A 16,753-nucleotide genomic window follows, 5' to 3' on the forward strand; every position below is an offset into this window, starting at 1 on the left:
AGTTTACATTGCAGATCTGACACGGTCTGAACTTCAGTTTGGGGCTTTATGGTCTTTCCCTCTGGGGTGCACAGCACATGACTAAGGGACAGAATGAGGTCAGCTGCTTATTATGAGCTAATTGTTAATGTTCCCTGAAGTAGAATGCTGGTAACTGAGAGTACAAGGTCTCTGCAAAACCAGAGACCTCATGCTAAAATTAGAACGCTAATGAAGGCTCATTAATAGGCAAGAAGAATCCCTCTAGGATTCTGAAGCTAGTGCTAAATATATCTACCTGTATCATCTCAAATGCACTCAACATGCATAGCATCTTAAAAGTTCCTTACTCACTCACTGTACAACTATTAGCAAAGACCCTACAGAAGCAACGCAACCCCAATGCATCACCTACTTAGATTATTTGCAAGATCCAACTGAACTTTTCAGCTTCAACGAGGAGCCAAGTTCCCAGAAAAACAAAGCAGCGAGGACACTACTATTTTATAGAGAGACATTAATACATGAAGATATAAGGTGTCCGTAGGTGTACCTGGACTTGTTTGCTGAAGCCACGCGTAAGCACACTGCTGTTTTCTTCACAGCACGCTCATCTTGAAGTAGTTTTCCTGTCTGTTCTGAAAGACGACATTACCAGTTTGTTTACGCTACAGAATGGTTTTAGTAAAACCGTGGTTCTCAGTTTTCCTGTTCTAGGTAAATGTTGCGGAGAAACGCGTAAGGCCAGTGGTTTCCATCTGCAATTAACGCCATGATTAAAGGAATCATTAGAGTAAAATGGCTGAGCAGCTTCCACATTCATCACATACTGCATACACTTCTCTCATCAAAATTAAATGTATCCTTTCTTCACTTCAATAACATCAAGAACTCCGTTCTTTTGTCCACAAGAGAGGTTTAGAATACAACTAGAAAGCTAATGAAGCTACCCAACTTTCAGATGCAGAACACAATCTGATGAATGCTCGAGCGTGAGGAGAAAACAGAGCAGGGCTTTTTTTTTACAAAAAAAAAGAGATGCTCTGAATCTACTTGTACATGTCTGTTTCTTTCTGCTATGAAAGACATGCAAAGAGCTGTACATGTCTGTTTCTTTCTGTTATGAAAGACATGCAAAGAGCTGAAATTATTCACTGCATCACACAGCAATGGTATAAACAGATTCTTCATAAAAGAACAGGCTCAGGCCTCTCAGCCACCAGAATGCAATTAACAAAATGTTTGCTCTAACTGAAATACAGCCATTTGGCATTTTTGTTTAATGAAAAAGCAGTAATAGCTTATGCCAATTCAATCACCAAGACAGCAGCACATGCTTTTCTGTTCTTCCCATAGAGTCTTCAAATAACCGTAATTCAATTTGATACTTTGGAAAGTCTAAAGCCCATAAAATTCCAAAGATAAGAGATGCCCAGCTGTTTTCTTTTTTTTAAAAATGCATAAACTATTAGACTTCTCCTTTGTAAGATGTGACATACCAAAATATTTCCAAAATAGACTATAATAGAAGTAATCTGCCTGTTCTTTTTGTTGTGTGTTCTTCTAAGTGATATAATGCATGTCACAGAGAGAGAGAGATACGTTTTTAGCCTTATCTGCACTACACATCTACAACTGGGGAGAAGCTTGTTCTCCACGTCATGTACTTGTATCAAATAGCCATTTTCCCTCCAAACCACTTTTTAGCATTGTAAAAAATACCTGTGTGCTCCAGCATACCTGCGGTAACAGAGTAAATACAAATGGAATTAAATTGCCAGTGTAAAAATAAAAATACACGTTTTAGTAAAAAGTAATGAAATCGGAATGGCAAGAAAAACCAGAGCAAGAACTAATTCCTCCTCCCACACAAGCCCACAGAAATGAAACAGTTTCTAGATTACAGAAAGCAGCTCACCCTTGAAATGCTGACGTTGAGAATTTGTATGTGAAGCAATGCAACTTTGCTTCAAAAGGTGAGAAAACACAAGTTCAAATATTACCTGACAAAGACATGAATTATATAAACACAGAAAAAACAAGACAATATGTCTATTTGCATAATTTAACATTTCTACAGCAATGCCAGCGAAGAGGGATGAATTCTTTTTATATCATTTTAAATGTCAGTGCTGTATACAGAACATGAAGTGCTTTGAGTCACCGCTGCAAAACCTTTTAGTAACATACTGAAATATAACTAAACTGCATTTAAAAATAAACGTTCATGTACAGGCTTTTAAGTGATTACAGGGTTTAGTAAGGATTGAGGAAATGACTGTAATTCTCCAACACTGGCTTAGTTCTGTACACATAGAAATCAGTCAGCTACAAAAGTGTCCTGTAAGTCAAGCTGCCCAGTGTACCAAACTCCTCCTGTACAGCACATGTAATGCCTTAGAAAAACACAAATTAATTCAACAAACACAGCAAGAGAAAATTGCTGCTTTCAGCCACACCCAAGCAACTCCTCCAGACTTCGCCAGGAGTGCGAGCCCAAATGGCAGCATACAAACCAGAGGGTAACACCTTTTCCACAAAGAAGTACAAACCATTGTATTTACAAAGTGATCAAGCACACTTAGCCCTGGACAGAATTTAGACATTGTTTTCATCATGAACAACAGGCTTATTACACACTTCAGATTCTAACGCGTTCAGTTTTTGCAGGAATTTTCTGAAATGAAAGTTGGAAATAACCTCTGATACAATTAGTCCCTTACATTTAATAAATAAGCATCAAGAATCTTCATGGTATTGAGATGTGTAGAATTATTAAATGGTCTCAGAGTCCATATTAAAAAAAAAAAAAAAAAAAAAAGGAAGTTCTTTATTACTGCAAAAATCATAGTTATCTTTCTTCAAAGAAGAACGGCCCTAGTGGTATGTTCAAGTGCCAAAAGCAGCAGCATGATGAGAGGCTGTTACTGCATGCCAAACCACTGTTCTTGATCTGCCCACTGCGCTGCTTCACTGTCACTGCCTTCCAAGTCCCCCTCTTCTCCACTTCCCTCCATATCATCCACATCTTCTTCCTGGGTTGCATCTGTTGGACTTTCCTCTTTTTCCATTTTCTGCATTCCTTCCAGTGACTTCTGATCATTTGGATCCAAACTGAGGAAAGAGGGAAAAATAAAGCACTGCCCTAAAACTTTTTCTTCTCTATTTCTGACTTTATTATATGTGAAAATAAATAAATAAATAATCTCGTCTTGTCTGCACTCCCTGTTTAACATCATCAAGAAGTTCATGACACAACTTCACCTCAGGCTGACTGTAACACCAAGTATTAAATCTTCATATAAAAACAGTTTTGATCCCCAAGAAGACACTTATCTAAACATCACACTGTTCCAGAAAACTTAAGTCAGCTCTTCCATGCAATACTAATTATAAAGTAAAATGGAAGCTGTGAAAATTTAAATGACTATGACTAAATATATTATACACAAGCAAAAAACAGCTGACCCATTTAAGCTATATAAGTTTACAGTGGACATAAATGTGCTAGGCCTAAGGCAAATTCAACTTGCTGAAATGAAAACATGGTAACACCCCTAAAAAACATTTAGGTTACATTAAATGGAATCCCACTATTTAAATTTACTAAATAGCTTATTTTTATATAGCACCTTCTAGTCCAAAGGAATGGATCTTAAGATGCCTGACTATATAATAATTATAAATAAATCCATACCTTAATCCTTTTGTTAGTAAAGGAATCACATGCCTAGTGACATGTTTAGCATTAATGCAGCTTCTGCACTTCTCAGTTCAAAGCCTTATGATCAACTAATTCATTAACAGGACACAATTTTTATGTTTGTTGTAAGGGAGAACGAGACAAAAGTTACCTCTGATGCACATCCTAATCAATTAGCGGCTCAACTTTTGACTTAGTCAAGTTGATTACTGGTTCTTACAAGTATACTGCAATCTCAGAGTCTCTGCTTTACCTCAGGGCGATACTGTACTGGTCCATCGCCTCCTGATACTCATTGACAGCTACAAGAAAGTCTCCCAGTATTCGGTGCAGAACACAGTCACTTTGATTAGCCAGTGCATTCCTCAGCAAAGCAATTCCATCTTCATATTTTTGTTCTCTACCTGTTTACATGCAAAATTACAGTTTTAATTAATAGTTTAGATAACTCTATAGGAAGTCAGAGTGTACACAGTATCACCACGCACAAGGCCATTCGTTCAGACCTGTCAGCACGGAGCATAGCAGTGACATACTTTTTGCAAGATTAACTATGAACAATGGCTTTCTGTTGCAACAACTGCTACACTCACGCTTACACATACTTTTAAGTCAAAACATCTTGTTTGCAATTGTCTTAAGTACTGGTGTAATCTCAGTTGCTAGATGCAATTACTTCACGTGATTTTTCCTTCAGGACAGAACTGATAATCCTGGGCTGCAACATCACTCACATACATATTGATGTGGCTGCAGAACACTCTTCCACACAAAACAGTATGCTTTAAATAAATCGGGGATTTATTTAAATTTATGGGAAAAAACCACCCAACTTACTAAGAAGTTCTGCTTTCTTTACCACAGCTTTAATGTAATCAGGTCTTTGCATTAGCGCTTTGTCCAATAATGTTTTTGCTTTTTCCTGTGTGACTGGGTCTTCGAGACACACTGTTGCTAACAGAGTCAGTGTCTGTGCGTTTGCTCCCAGAGTTTTATACACATTATTTGCCATAACCATAGCTTCGCGGATACTGTTGGATGCGAGATAACATTCGATGAGACCTGACGGTACAAAAAGAAAAACATTTTTTTGAGTCAGCACTACAGACACTCATACCCCCTCAATTATTCACACTTAGAAGCACTCATACTCCAAGCATTTGATGCTCCAATAAGCAAATGCAATTCATTTAAATACAAAACAAAACTCTCAGTGGAATTAACCAGTCATCATCCAAAAGTGACCTGCTCAGAATGCACAAGTTTGTTTATACCCAAATTAAACAAAACAAAAAAACCAAACCAAACCCTGTCTGAAAATTTTTCTTATAAACACACGCATTCTCTAGTATCCCTAATCTGACTGCTTCTACCAGAGCTTTATAAATTCTCAGGTAACAATAATTTACTTACTTAATATCATAACTTAACGTAACATCACTTGAAAGTCAGCAGGAGAAAAGAACTGTCTATTCCCTGGCCTAATCATCACCATCATCATCATGACACCAACTTTCACACCAAACCAACAATGCATGTGCGAGTAGCTTCACTTCACTCACCTTCATAGCAATCCAGCCTGCAAGGTGCAAGACGTATCGCTTCACGGAAGTGTATAATTGCTTCCTGTACTCGGCCCATATTCCTAAGAGCAGCTCCTTTCAGCAGGAGAGCTTGAACACTGTTACTATTAAGCTGGATAGCTTTGGCTCCTAAGTATAAGGCACGAGAGTACCGTTTACTGTAGAAACTATGACACCTACGGAAAGACAAGAGGGACTCTAAACATACACTGCCTGTGGTGCCTGGGCACACACACAGAGGTTTAAAAGAAGCTATATATAAAAAAAAAAAAAAAAAAGAGGGGGCAGGGAATGACAGGCAACTGCTGAACTTGCATTTGAAGTTAAGAATATATGTTCAGGAAAAAACTCTTCAGGAGTTTCACAGTTAATATTCACGCTGCTTTTTTTTACAGCTATTTAATACATCACTGTTACTGCACAGATGTGGTAACTCTAATAGGTTTAAAAATACAGAAACTGACCAAAATAGATACTGATGGACAGCTAATTTAAGTTACCCCAAGGACAGAACAGATAGGATAGAAAAGCACCTTCTGAAGAAAAAAGCTGAATCCACTGTATCAAATGTTAAAGCACACATGCAACAAAATCAAGAGCTGAGATAAGAAATGAAAGAAAACAATTTACCCAGATACCACCCAGGGTTCCGCGTGCTGATCAGAAATATTGAAGAGACGGCAGCCCAAGTTCTCAACATCCTCTAGTCGACCTTCACGTGCCAATAAATAGCCATACACATCCATTCCTGAAGAGAAACATTTGAAGATCAATCATCAAGAAATGGGAAGTTCATTCAAACAAGAAAAAACAAAAACAGAACCACAAACACCCACTTTAAGAAAGCTGGGTACAACAATACATAACATTCCACTGCATGCTTGATTGCATGTAGCTGCTACTCTAATGTTACTCATCACATCATTACACTAGGCAAACTTTATTTTAGGAATTACTCACCTTTTATTAGGTAAGGATCCAGCATTTGTGCTTGTTCAAATTTTAGAATAGAGTTTTTATTATCTCCAGCTCTGAAATACAGGTCTGCTAAGCTCCCCAGCAAGTCTACATTATCCCTCAGTAAGGACTTTTTCTCTAAAGAGCTTTAAGAGAAAAAAATGCCTGTCATTTATATAATGCCATTTTAAACATAATTACATGTAAGTATTAATATATTATTTGATTACATCATGCTCTTTGAACTCTTACCAAATGGTATTTATTGCTCTTGTGTTATCTCCAGTATGCACAAAAGCATATGCCTTGATCCACACAGAAAGCCAATCCAAGTTAGGAATACTCTGAATTACATTGATTGTCATAGAGGCCACTTCAGCACCTTTCACCGACAGCGAGAGCAAGCCTATTCAGAATGGTATATACATCAATTTCAGCCACCATAAACTGCTTTTAATACAAATTAATTGTCTGAAGACCAGAAATTCCATCCCTTGACACACATAAACAAGCGGCTTGTTACAATGCTTTTTATAATCTGCATAATGTAGGTATTACATCTTACATGCAAACGCAAGACAGTTACCTAGTCCCAAGCATAGTTCACATTATAATACTGTTTAATACTGAAATACTAACAGCGTGCAGACACCTACCTAGTATGGCATCAAGTGCTAAAGGGCACTGTCTCAGTACCTCCTTGTAGCTCGTAACAGATGAGCGCTCTTGACCTGCTTTCTTGTACAGATTTGCCAACATCATATTGATCTACAAGCAATAGAAATGTTAGTAGAGTCAAGTATGAGAAAGAAGAAAGCGTCACTAAGAAAGATCACAACTCTGTCTCCAAGCACGCCTGCCTGCCTCCTTCACTCCTCTTCTGGGCAGAAGACAAAAATAAGCCGCTCTTCTTCCAAGATCACTATAACCTAGCACATAGTATAACACTACAATGGTTTCTTCTCTCAGAGTCTTACATCATGTATTTGCAGAGTACAACCTGAATTCTCAAGTGTTCTGCACACAAAAAGTCAAAAGATGGGCAAGTGTTTATACCGGATGCCAAGCCGGACCTGTATATCCATGACATTGGCCTTCTTTCGGTTGATCTCTCCATATCAGTGGAAGCCTTTGAGAGAATTAGCTTAGGAAGGCAGGGAAAGCTTCCATCCAGCTTCTGAACGAAGTCACGACTGACGGAAGAACAGAAATTATTTGAGCTCTACATGATTCAAGTAGCTGGTTTCTGCTACAATACTTTGATTTACTAGTGTGTGTCGGTAAAAAGTTTGCTTTTCTCAATCTCTTCTTCTTTTTCTGTTCTGTAAGTTGGTCTTTAAACAGGACACTTTGACATTACTAAAGTCTAAGCCATGTACGCTGTTAGGACAGCACAGGAATACTGTTAACATGAAACATAGCTGTTTGACCTGATGTGTTAACCTTTTAAGCCCTTATGACTAACAGCCAGCAAGCAAAGACTCAATACATTTGGTACTGCAGAACACAATGGGACCTAAATATTTAACATAAAAAAGGATTAAAACATTTTAGAAGATGGAGCACCATCATTCTTTCTACTTAGCAAAATCTTCAGCCTTTCAAGTATCTTACATTGCTCAAACCATACAGTAAGATGTGAATTGCCATCCCATACACATTCTAGGTTCAAGAATAAACTTAAAGACTTGCTCAGTCTGAGCAAGTTACGCTGACTAATAGCGAAAGCAGCACAGAACAGAACCTTATGAGACAACTAGGCTACAAGTCTCTTTCAGCCCTAGCAGGTGACAGTGTGCCTTTCCTGTCCAGTGATACACAGCTCTTCCACGGAGACTAGACTCTACCTGATGGTTATAGCCAGGCAAAGTATATTAATATAAACAACTGCTTTGGCTCTCACATTTACATGTTTGATTCAGAACTGCAGAACATTATTCAGTCAGATATCCGGCAATTGCTTACTAACTTGCAGGAATTCAGCTGTTTGCAATCACGTAAATTCTTCACCTGGTAGATGCTTTTGTTACAACAAGCCATTATTCTTCCCTCTTTGAAAACCATTCATGGTAACATGCAAAGAACGATTGAATAGATGATATGTATTTCAAGCCTTATGTATGGACATACAAATACTTTACAACTTTTGGAAGAAAAAAAGTGTTTCTGCATCCTTGTACACAAGCTAAATTCTGTACCTTCTGTGCGCAGTACTGAAGAGTTAATCAGGTAATTCACACAAATTAATAAAGATGCACACAAACATTTAACTCTTTTCACTTTTTTTGAATTCTAACAAAAGGGAATACAAAATTTGTCCGATTTTAAAGAAAAGAGGTCAAATAAACTAAGCTAATTTAAACATTAGGAAATGTTTCCAAACTACATTTAACTAATACAAAAGCAAATACCAAGACACAATGCCATTATACCTATAGGCTACATTCTTTTTTGACCAGATGCTGGGCTACAGATTCAAGATATGCTGACCAAGGACTTGTGACAGAAGTCTGCCAGAACTAACCTTTGGGGTCCTCTGTCTGGAAGGAATCCCATCAAGAATAGCAATGGCATCTTTATCTTGCTTCAGCATTGTATAACATTCAGCCATTTTATATTTCACTTCGATTTCTGATGGTAAACACTGAAATAAAAAAAAGAAAGATTTAAGTACAATGTTGGTTTAGTCAGGTAAAAGAAACCTGAAAAAGGTTTCCTCATTAAACACTTAGAGTATGTTGAAAAAATCTAGTGCAAGAAAGTTAACAATGCAACCTACTGCTAGCTCATATTGCTCATCTTCAAATGAAAAGCATTAATTACACATACAAAATAAAAAAAATAAATCTTATGTTCAAGACCACAATTAAGGTTTGCATTAGAAAATACCACACTGATATTTTCAAAACAAATTAGCCTTAAATGTCAGGTTTATTTGACATGATAAATCCACAATCAAAGGTATTTAAAAGACATGTAGATATAGCGCTTAGGGACATAGTTCAGCGGTGGACTTGGTAGTGTTAGGTTAACGGTTAGACTATGATCTTAAGGGTCTTTTCCAACCTAAATGACTCTGTAACTATTGAGTCAGCAACATTAATTGTAAGGTTATAACAATTACATAATTTTATGCAGCACATGAGTCAGTTTTTGAATACCTGGCTTTGGGGAGTTGATGCAGCATTCCCAGTAGAAGGTCTTACTTTTGAAGTTTTACTTAATGCTTTTTTCTGCTGCAAGGCCATTGTATACTTACTTACAGCATTTCTATATTCTTTATCATGGAAGAGAGAGTCTGCATGATATACAAGGAGCTGGTATTTCTGAGATGGTGAAAAGAGTTCCCTGGAAGAAATACACAGAAAGGTTGAGATCAGCTGGCTGCCTAAGAACCAAAACCTTACAGATCCAAAGTATTTGTAGCTTTGGTTTGTCTGGCTTCAACTTCCAGCTGTTGCTGCTTCTTTACTACATTGGAAGGACTCTTGAGTAACAGGTACTACCTCCTCACAAGGGATTATCTCACCAATTTCTTTTATCTGTACACAAACAAACATAATAGCCACTCCTGACACCTCATCAGTAACACCACCTTACGTTTAGCTGCTTAGCCACTGCTTCCCATAATGGAGCAGCCCTCACCTTCCCCACAAAAAGCCACGTTACCAATGTCCACTAAAGCACTTTGAATAGACTTGAGCTTACAAGGCAACCCAGCTCCTTGTACAGCTATCCCGCTCCTAACTGGCATATTTCTACATTTGACAACCAACCATTTGACCACCTTCCAGCAGGTTTGCAGAAGCACTGAAGAGTCAGGGTTTCAGCAAAGGACTCTGGCTTCAATTAGTACCTCAAAGCCCATCCAAAATGTAAAACAATATCTTACAGGGAAGTAATGAAATATAAAGGGAATCACTTGAGTGGCCTACACAGGGCATCCCGGGCTGGAGAAAATCACTTCAGCTCTACCAGGACACTCACACTACACCATGTACCCCAAAGGTTCCCATGCTGAACACCACGGACAGGCGTGATGGCAGAGGGGGGTTTATCTGCTGCAGGGCCGGGGCCAGGGACTAGGGGCTGGGGGCCCGGAGCCTGGAGCTAGGGGCCCGGGGCCCGCATCACGGAGCCCAGCAGGAGGTACAGCTCTAAAAGCCAGCCCGCTTCCCCGCCAGCCCATAAGCCACCCCCCGCCACCCAGCGAGGTCCCACGCGGCCTCTCCCTCAGTACCACCGGCCACTCACGGGTTATTGCCACTCATCGTTAGGAGAAGCCCACTGAGGAGCCGCACGTTAGAGTGGAGCCCGGCGGCCGCCATCTCTCGTACGTGCTCCACCACGCTCATACTGGCGGCGGGAGGGCGCGGAGCGGCGGGGACAGGCGGCGAAGGGGCAGACAAGGCCAACGCCGCCGCGCGCCGCCACTCCGAAATGGCGCCACCCAGGGGGCCTCGGCCGCCACCGCCCGCGGGCGCCCGCCACGCTGCCTTCACGGCGGACGCGCGGCCCGACAGGCGTGCGCGGGGCAGCCCCGGCCGCGCGCCTCAGGCCCCCGCCGCGCCTGCGCAGTGGCGGGACAGACGGGGCCGCTCGCCGCGGGGGGCTGCCCACGGGGGGCTGCCCACGGGGGGCAGGGGGCGTCCTTTCTCGGCTCTGGGCTGTGTTACAGGCGAGGCACGCTCCCCGTGGCCGCACGGCTCTGAGGTTTGGCCCTTTTTCTGCTGAGAGTGTTACCTGCTGGTTGCGGCAGCTAAATGTGTCGGAGGCCTCGCAGGTAATGAAGCTCCTGCCTATAAAAAAGGGTAGCTGAGGAGAAAGGCCCTTCAGAACCTACATTTCTTCTAGGCCACAGCCAGGGTAAAGGCCTCGCTAACGCCACCCTTAACTACAAGGCGTAGACTGGAAGGAGAGCTGAATGAGAATATGTTTTTTGCCCTTTATCACAAAAAGAACGCAAAACATAACTATCCTTGTAATAATATGACTACAAATCAATTCAGTGGGAGCTTTCAAGTTCGGAGATGCCAGCACTGCATGTTTGCTTTTGCCAAGCAGCGAAACATTCCTAGCACTGGGCTTCACATAACCCAAAAAGCATGTTGGTGCGGTACAGTGACAGCAAAATAAGCATTGCCACACAAAGAGACAGCTGAGAATAACCTGAGCTTGGATTTATAGTTCTTCAAGAAGCCAACTGACCGACCAAAAGTCGCAGTTTTTGCCAGTGTTGCACAATGGCTGTGTTTGAACCAAACCCACCACCAGAAAGGCAGTGCTGGACCGAGCCGAATGCCATCCGCCAGCGTCACCCTTCCAGGGTGTTTCAGTACAGTGCAAAGACACACCTCAACAACCAAGCACAGAGCTGCAAGCTACAGCCCCCTCTATTAATCCCATTTTCAGTGGCAATGATTCACTTCCTACTAATTACCATTAAATAATGATGGTCTTTTCACAAAAAAAACCCACCCCGATTTCTTTGAAGGCTATCGGTAGCTAATTTATGTCATACAATGTTAATTACAAGCAAAGTTTATTGAAAACAAGGTAAAAATCACTGCACTTGACAACACAGCGTGAGAGGTACATTTTCTGTGGAGATAACAGAGACTCTAGCCAGTAGAGCAATTACACAGCTCCCCCTACCCCACAGGCAAGCCCATTTCTTCTCTTAAATACAAGCCCTGTTTTAAATGCTAGCTGTAGCCTCTGATAACAAAGCAGCTTGCACCTGAAACAGCAAGTTAGAAATCACCTATTAAGCACCAGCTTAATAACATTGGCTTACACTAGTCAAATTACTTTTTGCTCTCCCTCCCTCTATCCCTCATTGACTGGTTTATGGTTTGGTGGTGGGTTTTGTTCTTCGTAAGTACTTAATTCTTCCTTGGTACAAAATGTATCCAAAACAAAGGCAAAATACCTAAACACCTTGCTGTGAAAATGTTTAATGTTGTTGCTATTTCGCCTCTTCACTGCCCAGGACCTGAAAGACTCTTGTTCATGAACTGCCTCTTCACAAAGCAGATCCACCACTGCAGAAGGAAGTAAAAAGTCAAAAAATATGCGACAGTGGTCTCCATACGATAAGCAAAATAGTGACTTTAAAGTATTCAACCTCTGACAAATAACACATGTTAAGGCTCCAGTTTTGCACATACAGTTTTCCACACTGGTTTCTACTGGAATTTAGGCAAACAAGAGGGAAGGAAGGAACCCATGAATTTATAAATAGGACTCTGGATTGAACTGGGACATTCCACTTTCTCTTATTTCTATTACTGTATTTTTACCATTTATTCCAATATAAAGATGGGATGCATCAGAAAGCTATGCCTTTTCAACTAAGTTAGCCTACATAATTTCAATATTAAATGCAGTTGCATTTGCAGATGAAACATACAAACAGTCAATTATTATATTCATTCATTGATTGATTAGCTTTTTTTATCTGGATATGAGACAAAATGGTCTACTTCAAAGAAGCCATCAAATCTGCCTGGGAGGCTAAAACAGCGTCTCTCATGCCTGTGAATTTCCATTTGAAAACCCAGCCAACAGCAGATGTGCAATACTTCGAAGAGTTGAACCAGACACCACTTATTACTGCCCTGCTTTTTAAAGTAACCCGAATTGGCATTTGCTGTCTCACCACATTACAGATTAAATTTATTGATAACTTGCAGCCTGCTATTTTGCTAGCCTTGTAAAAGCAGGGAAGCTTGCACCAAAGTTGCCCATACCTGATCCCCCACCCCATCATCTCACTTCTCTCCACACATTTCTGAAAAAAACCCACACCAGGCCTTTCATTAAATCTGTGATGATGGTGCTGAACTCTTACCTTACTAGGCTTGTCACTCTGAGGATCAAATACTTTTTCACAAAGACGAAGACCAGTTTCTTGCCTCAGCTGCTGCAGGTAGGCCCTCATCACCTCTGAAATACAGCACAGGAAAAACCAATGTAAACTGAGGCAGCACCAAGTCAAACTGAATTTAACAGGGAAGCATCAGCTATGACTGCTTAAAAAAGTTTTCACATCTGTAGGTACTCGTTGGCTGGCTCAATTTACAGCCATACTTGGGATTTTTATGATACTACACCAGTAAAAAGGATCATCCAAACTGTTTTCTTCTCTCAGTTACCTTTGCCCATTATTGTGGGCTATTCTGCCAGTGCAGCAGTTGGCTTGCGCTCCATTACAGGGTTTAGCTAGTGATTATGTTGGTGCCAAAGGCAGATTCAGACCCCTGTTAATCCAGGGGAGTCTCTGGGCCCCTGAGAAAATCCACCTTCTACTGCCCTCAGAAGACAGAACTGCAGACTTAAAAGACTCAGTTTTAAGGGTCATTTTTCTCACTGCAGTCACAGAAATGGAGCTGGTAACGTGCAAGCCCAAGGAAGCCTTTTGAGGTCCTGGATTAGCCTTACCTTCCTCCTGCTTGTTGGCAGGTTTGGCATAAATGGCATTAAGCGGAAAGCCAGGCTCCCCGGGGATTGGGAAGTTAGTGATTCCCAGTGTGTACATTTCTTTCTCTCCTTGGCCTTTGGAGTTACACTGGAAGAACCAGGCAAACAATGGATTAACAGTTATAAACAAAAACTGATTGAGCATTAGACCCAAATATTTTACCAATCTGTAACACATAAAAACTCATCAAAAAGAGCAACAGAACATATCTTTGGTGATCCACAGCCTTGGAGTATCTGTGGCTCTGACAGCTGGGACAAACAAGATTAGTTATGCCACTAGAATGAGACTAAATACTTTGCCCGAGGACAATCCCCAGCACAGAAGTTCACTTTTCTTACCTTCTGCAGCTTTTTCAAGCACTCGGAAATGTAGAGGGTTACGTAGATCAGTGTTCTGTCAGCCTCGTTCTGCAAAACAAGAGCAAGCGTGGAGCCCAGTCACTCTTAGATTAAGGGAGACTTTATGGAACTGATAGAAGTCTGAAACAGGAATGAGTTCAAGCCATTCTGGCCTACAATTTCCCCATGAAAGAGGAACTTGCAATTCATGGCATTTAACCAACTTTAAAAATTAAGTGGGAAGAAGGGGAGGTTTTGTTACCTAGTAGAATTACTTAATTTAAAATAAATTTATAGTCACAGCACCAACCCTCCAAAGAACTACTATATGCACCATATCTGAAAAAATTACCTTAATTTCATAATTTTTGAAGAAAACATTAGCTTTGAAGTAGTAGATTGCTTCATCTATTATATCTGTGTCCTTAGCTAACAAAAAAGAAATATAGAGTTAAACAGCGCACTGCATTTAGTCATAAATTCTACTCACTGAAATACATAAATAAGGATTATTGCACCAGCAAAACCCTGGTATTTACAAAAAGCAGAAGACAGCACTATGTAACAGAAAACAGTTGTTGCTGTGTGAAACGCTGGTAAGCTCAGACCACAGTATTTAAGGTTCCTGCTCTAGCAGGAGCTTTAACTCCCTTCTCCTCCTCCCCCCATGATTTCTTCACAAACAGCAGCAATTCAGCAGTTCCCCACTTTTCTACCAGTTGAGTAACTCACCAGAGTTCTAACAGCATAAAAGTCTTTTCAGGACACTAAGATATTTTTGGAGAAAGCATAACACCACAAATTTCATTATCCTCTTAAAAAAAAAAAAAAAGGAGGGGCCCAGGACAGGATGATTTTTTGCTACCATTCAAGACTGCTTAAAGCCAGAAACATTTCCTTTTTATTTCCTTTCTCAAACTGAACCGCCACATTACTGGGGAATGTCACACCTGGGAAGCGCTACTTCCTGTGCTGAAGGGGACTCCACACCAGTCTGCCTGTGGACCCTGTTGGGACGCCCATAACTTCATTTGAATTTTTGAAGCCCCCTACCCTAAAGTGCTGCCTATCCTACTCCTCGTCCTTCAGAGTAGCGGAGCATCATCAGCCGCAGACCTAAAGCACAAGTTCTCTGCAGCCAAACCTCCACTTCCTCTGACAGCAGAGGGTTTGTGCCGCCACATCCTCCTCAAAACCTGCTGCAGAGCACAGCAAGACCCAGGAGGAAGTGTGAGCACAGTAACCGTAGGCTTTAATTACTGAAACAACAGATTCAGCTGGAGCACGGTGCGTCTTTATCTGTGCATAATTATTTTCGACGTTTTGCACAACTTCAGTATTTGAAAACTTTTCTCCTCCTCTATAAACTGCAAAGCACTCCATTTCCAACCCATGACTCCTCTTGTCACTCTTGCTAGGGCAGGCTTGGAGCAAACTGCGAGATGATGAGCTACGTACAGGCAGGTTTTCAGAGATTATTATTATAAACTTACTTTCCCGAGGTGCTGGGCCTTTGAACTGGCTTCTGATGGGTAACAGCGCCATGTTCCCAATTAGCTTGGTGTCGGAATCCATTAAAGTTGAGTGGTAAGCCTACAGACGGGGGAAAGGCTCGTTATTAATGCTACTGAAAATAGACATTTCTGTGTCCGATCACATCCCCCCGTCTTCATCAACTTGGACTCAGAGTCTAGTTCATGAGTGAAGTGATGCTTTCAGCAATTTTTCCTTGCACAAACAATTGCTGTTTTCTAATTAGGCCCAGATCCCATTATTATTTGATACTATTATATCACACATACAGGGAACTGTACAGTTCATTGAAAATTAGCTGGTCACTAAGAAAGACCATATTTTATTTCCACATCTAACTAATAATATTAGACAGCAATAAAGCTAGACTTAATACATACCCACACACTGAAAAAAAGACCTTTCTGTGCCCTGTAAAAGTGGTCAAGTAAATTAAAAAAAAATCCCAAACCTTACTGCATATGCCAGGTTCTTCCTGAGGAACCAAATTTTAACAACAATTTAAGTTTTAGGCACTTTCCAAACATTCCCCTGGGAGAAGGCCTGGGGAGGCCTTCGCCTCCTCGCAGCCGAGGTCGGGGGCGGGGGGGGGGGGGGGGGGCAAGGGGTGTGTGCACGTGTGTGTAAAAACCACCCCCTAGCAAAAATGATGTTTATTTCAGAGGCAGACGGCGCGAAGAAAACCAGAGCAAAGCCAAGCTTACCGCCCTCCCCCCCGCTAGAGCCGGGGGCTGCCACCCCCCCGACGGCGGCTAGACCCCCGGGTGGGGGTGTGAGGAAGAGGAGGGTGAGGAAGAGGGGGGCGCTGGCCTTGCCGCTGCCTCCACCCGCAGCAATCCCCTGCCCTCGGCAGGGCTCCCCGCTGCTCTAGCCCCTTCCCTCCTCCGCGCAGACCCCGGAGCCCCGCAGCCCCCCGAGCCCCCAGCCCCAGGCCTGGCGCCTCTCCCCCGAGCCCCCCGCCCGCGCGGCAGCAGGCCCCTCACCGGCATGTCGGAGGGCAGGGCCGAGCCGGCGGCGGAGCGGAGCGCAGCACCAAGGGAGCAGCCAGGCACTGCCGCTTCCGGCTCCGCCCGCGCTGCAGGAAGTGGGGCGGCCCCGGCGGCGCGGCGGGGTCACCGGTTCGCGTCCCGCCCCCGCCAGGGCACTGCCCTTCTGCAGCGGTGGCTCTCGCAGC

General features: G+C 42.0%; 2 protein-coding genes across 2 annotated transcripts; both read right to left on the reverse strand.

The window, feature by feature from the left end:
• Positions 1–2,016: 2,016 nt before the first annotated feature.
• Positions 2,017–10,694, reverse strand: ANAPC7 (anaphase promoting complex subunit 7). The gene is made up of 11 exons (XM_005237630.4): positions 10,477–10,694; positions 9,384–9,570; positions 8,747–8,866; positions 6,879–6,990; positions 6,475–6,628; positions 6,226–6,368; positions 5,896–6,013; positions 5,245–5,441; positions 4,520–4,744; positions 3,936–4,086; positions 2,017–3,093 (listed from the first exon to the last, which is right to left on the reverse strand). The coding sequence occupies exons 1-11, from the start codon at positions 10,575–10,577 to the stop codon at positions 2,904–2,906; spliced, it is 1,698 nt and encodes a 565-aa protein (XP_005237687.1). The 5' UTR covers positions 10,578–10,694; the 3' UTR covers positions 2,017–2,903.
• A 1,053-nt stretch (positions 10,695–11,747) lies between these two features.
• Positions 11,748–16,675, reverse strand: ARPC3 (actin related protein 2/3 complex subunit 3). Its single transcript, XM_055794333.1, has 7 exons — positions 16,563–16,675; positions 15,540–15,639; positions 14,399–14,475; positions 14,047–14,115; positions 13,666–13,792; positions 13,076–13,170; positions 11,748–12,266 (listed from the first exon to the last, which is right to left on the reverse strand). The coding sequence occupies exons 1-7, from the start codon at positions 16,566–16,568 to the stop codon at positions 12,204–12,206; spliced, it is 537 nt and encodes a 178-aa protein (XP_055650308.1). The 5' UTR covers positions 16,569–16,675; the 3' UTR covers positions 11,748–12,203.
• Between the last annotated feature and the right edge of the window lie 78 nt (positions 16,676–16,753).

Source organism: Falco peregrinus, chromosome 2 (assembly GCF_023634155.1).
Source record: "Falco peregrinus isolate bFalPer1 chromosome 2, bFalPer1.pri, whole genome shotgun sequence".
Classification (NCBI taxonomy): domain Eukaryota; kingdom Metazoa; phylum Chordata; class Aves; order Falconiformes; family Falconidae; genus Falco; species Falco peregrinus.

Coding starts and splice junctions, on each gene's coding strand:
- ANAPC7 (XM_005237630.4), bottom strand. CDS start 10,577: ATGAGCGTGGTGGAGCACGTACGAGAGATGGCGGCCGCCGGGCTCCAC. Junction 6,629..6,878: donor AGCACTTGATGCCATACTAG/GTAGGTGTCTGC, acceptor CATTCTGAATAG/GCTTGCTCTCGCTGTCGGTG. Junction 4,087..4,519: donor AAAGAAAGCAGAACTTCTTA/GTAAGTTGGGTG, acceptor GCATGTAAACAG/GTAGAGAACAAAAATATGAA.
- ARPC3 (XM_055794333.1), bottom strand. Junction 14,116..14,398: donor TCAAAAATTATGAAATTAAG/GTAATTTTTTCA, acceptor CTTGTTTTGCAG/AACGAGGCTGACAGAACACT. Junction 12,267..13,075: donor AGAGTGACAAGCCTAGTAAG/GTAAGAGTTCAG, acceptor TTCCTTCTGCAG/TGGTGGATCTGCTTTGTGAA.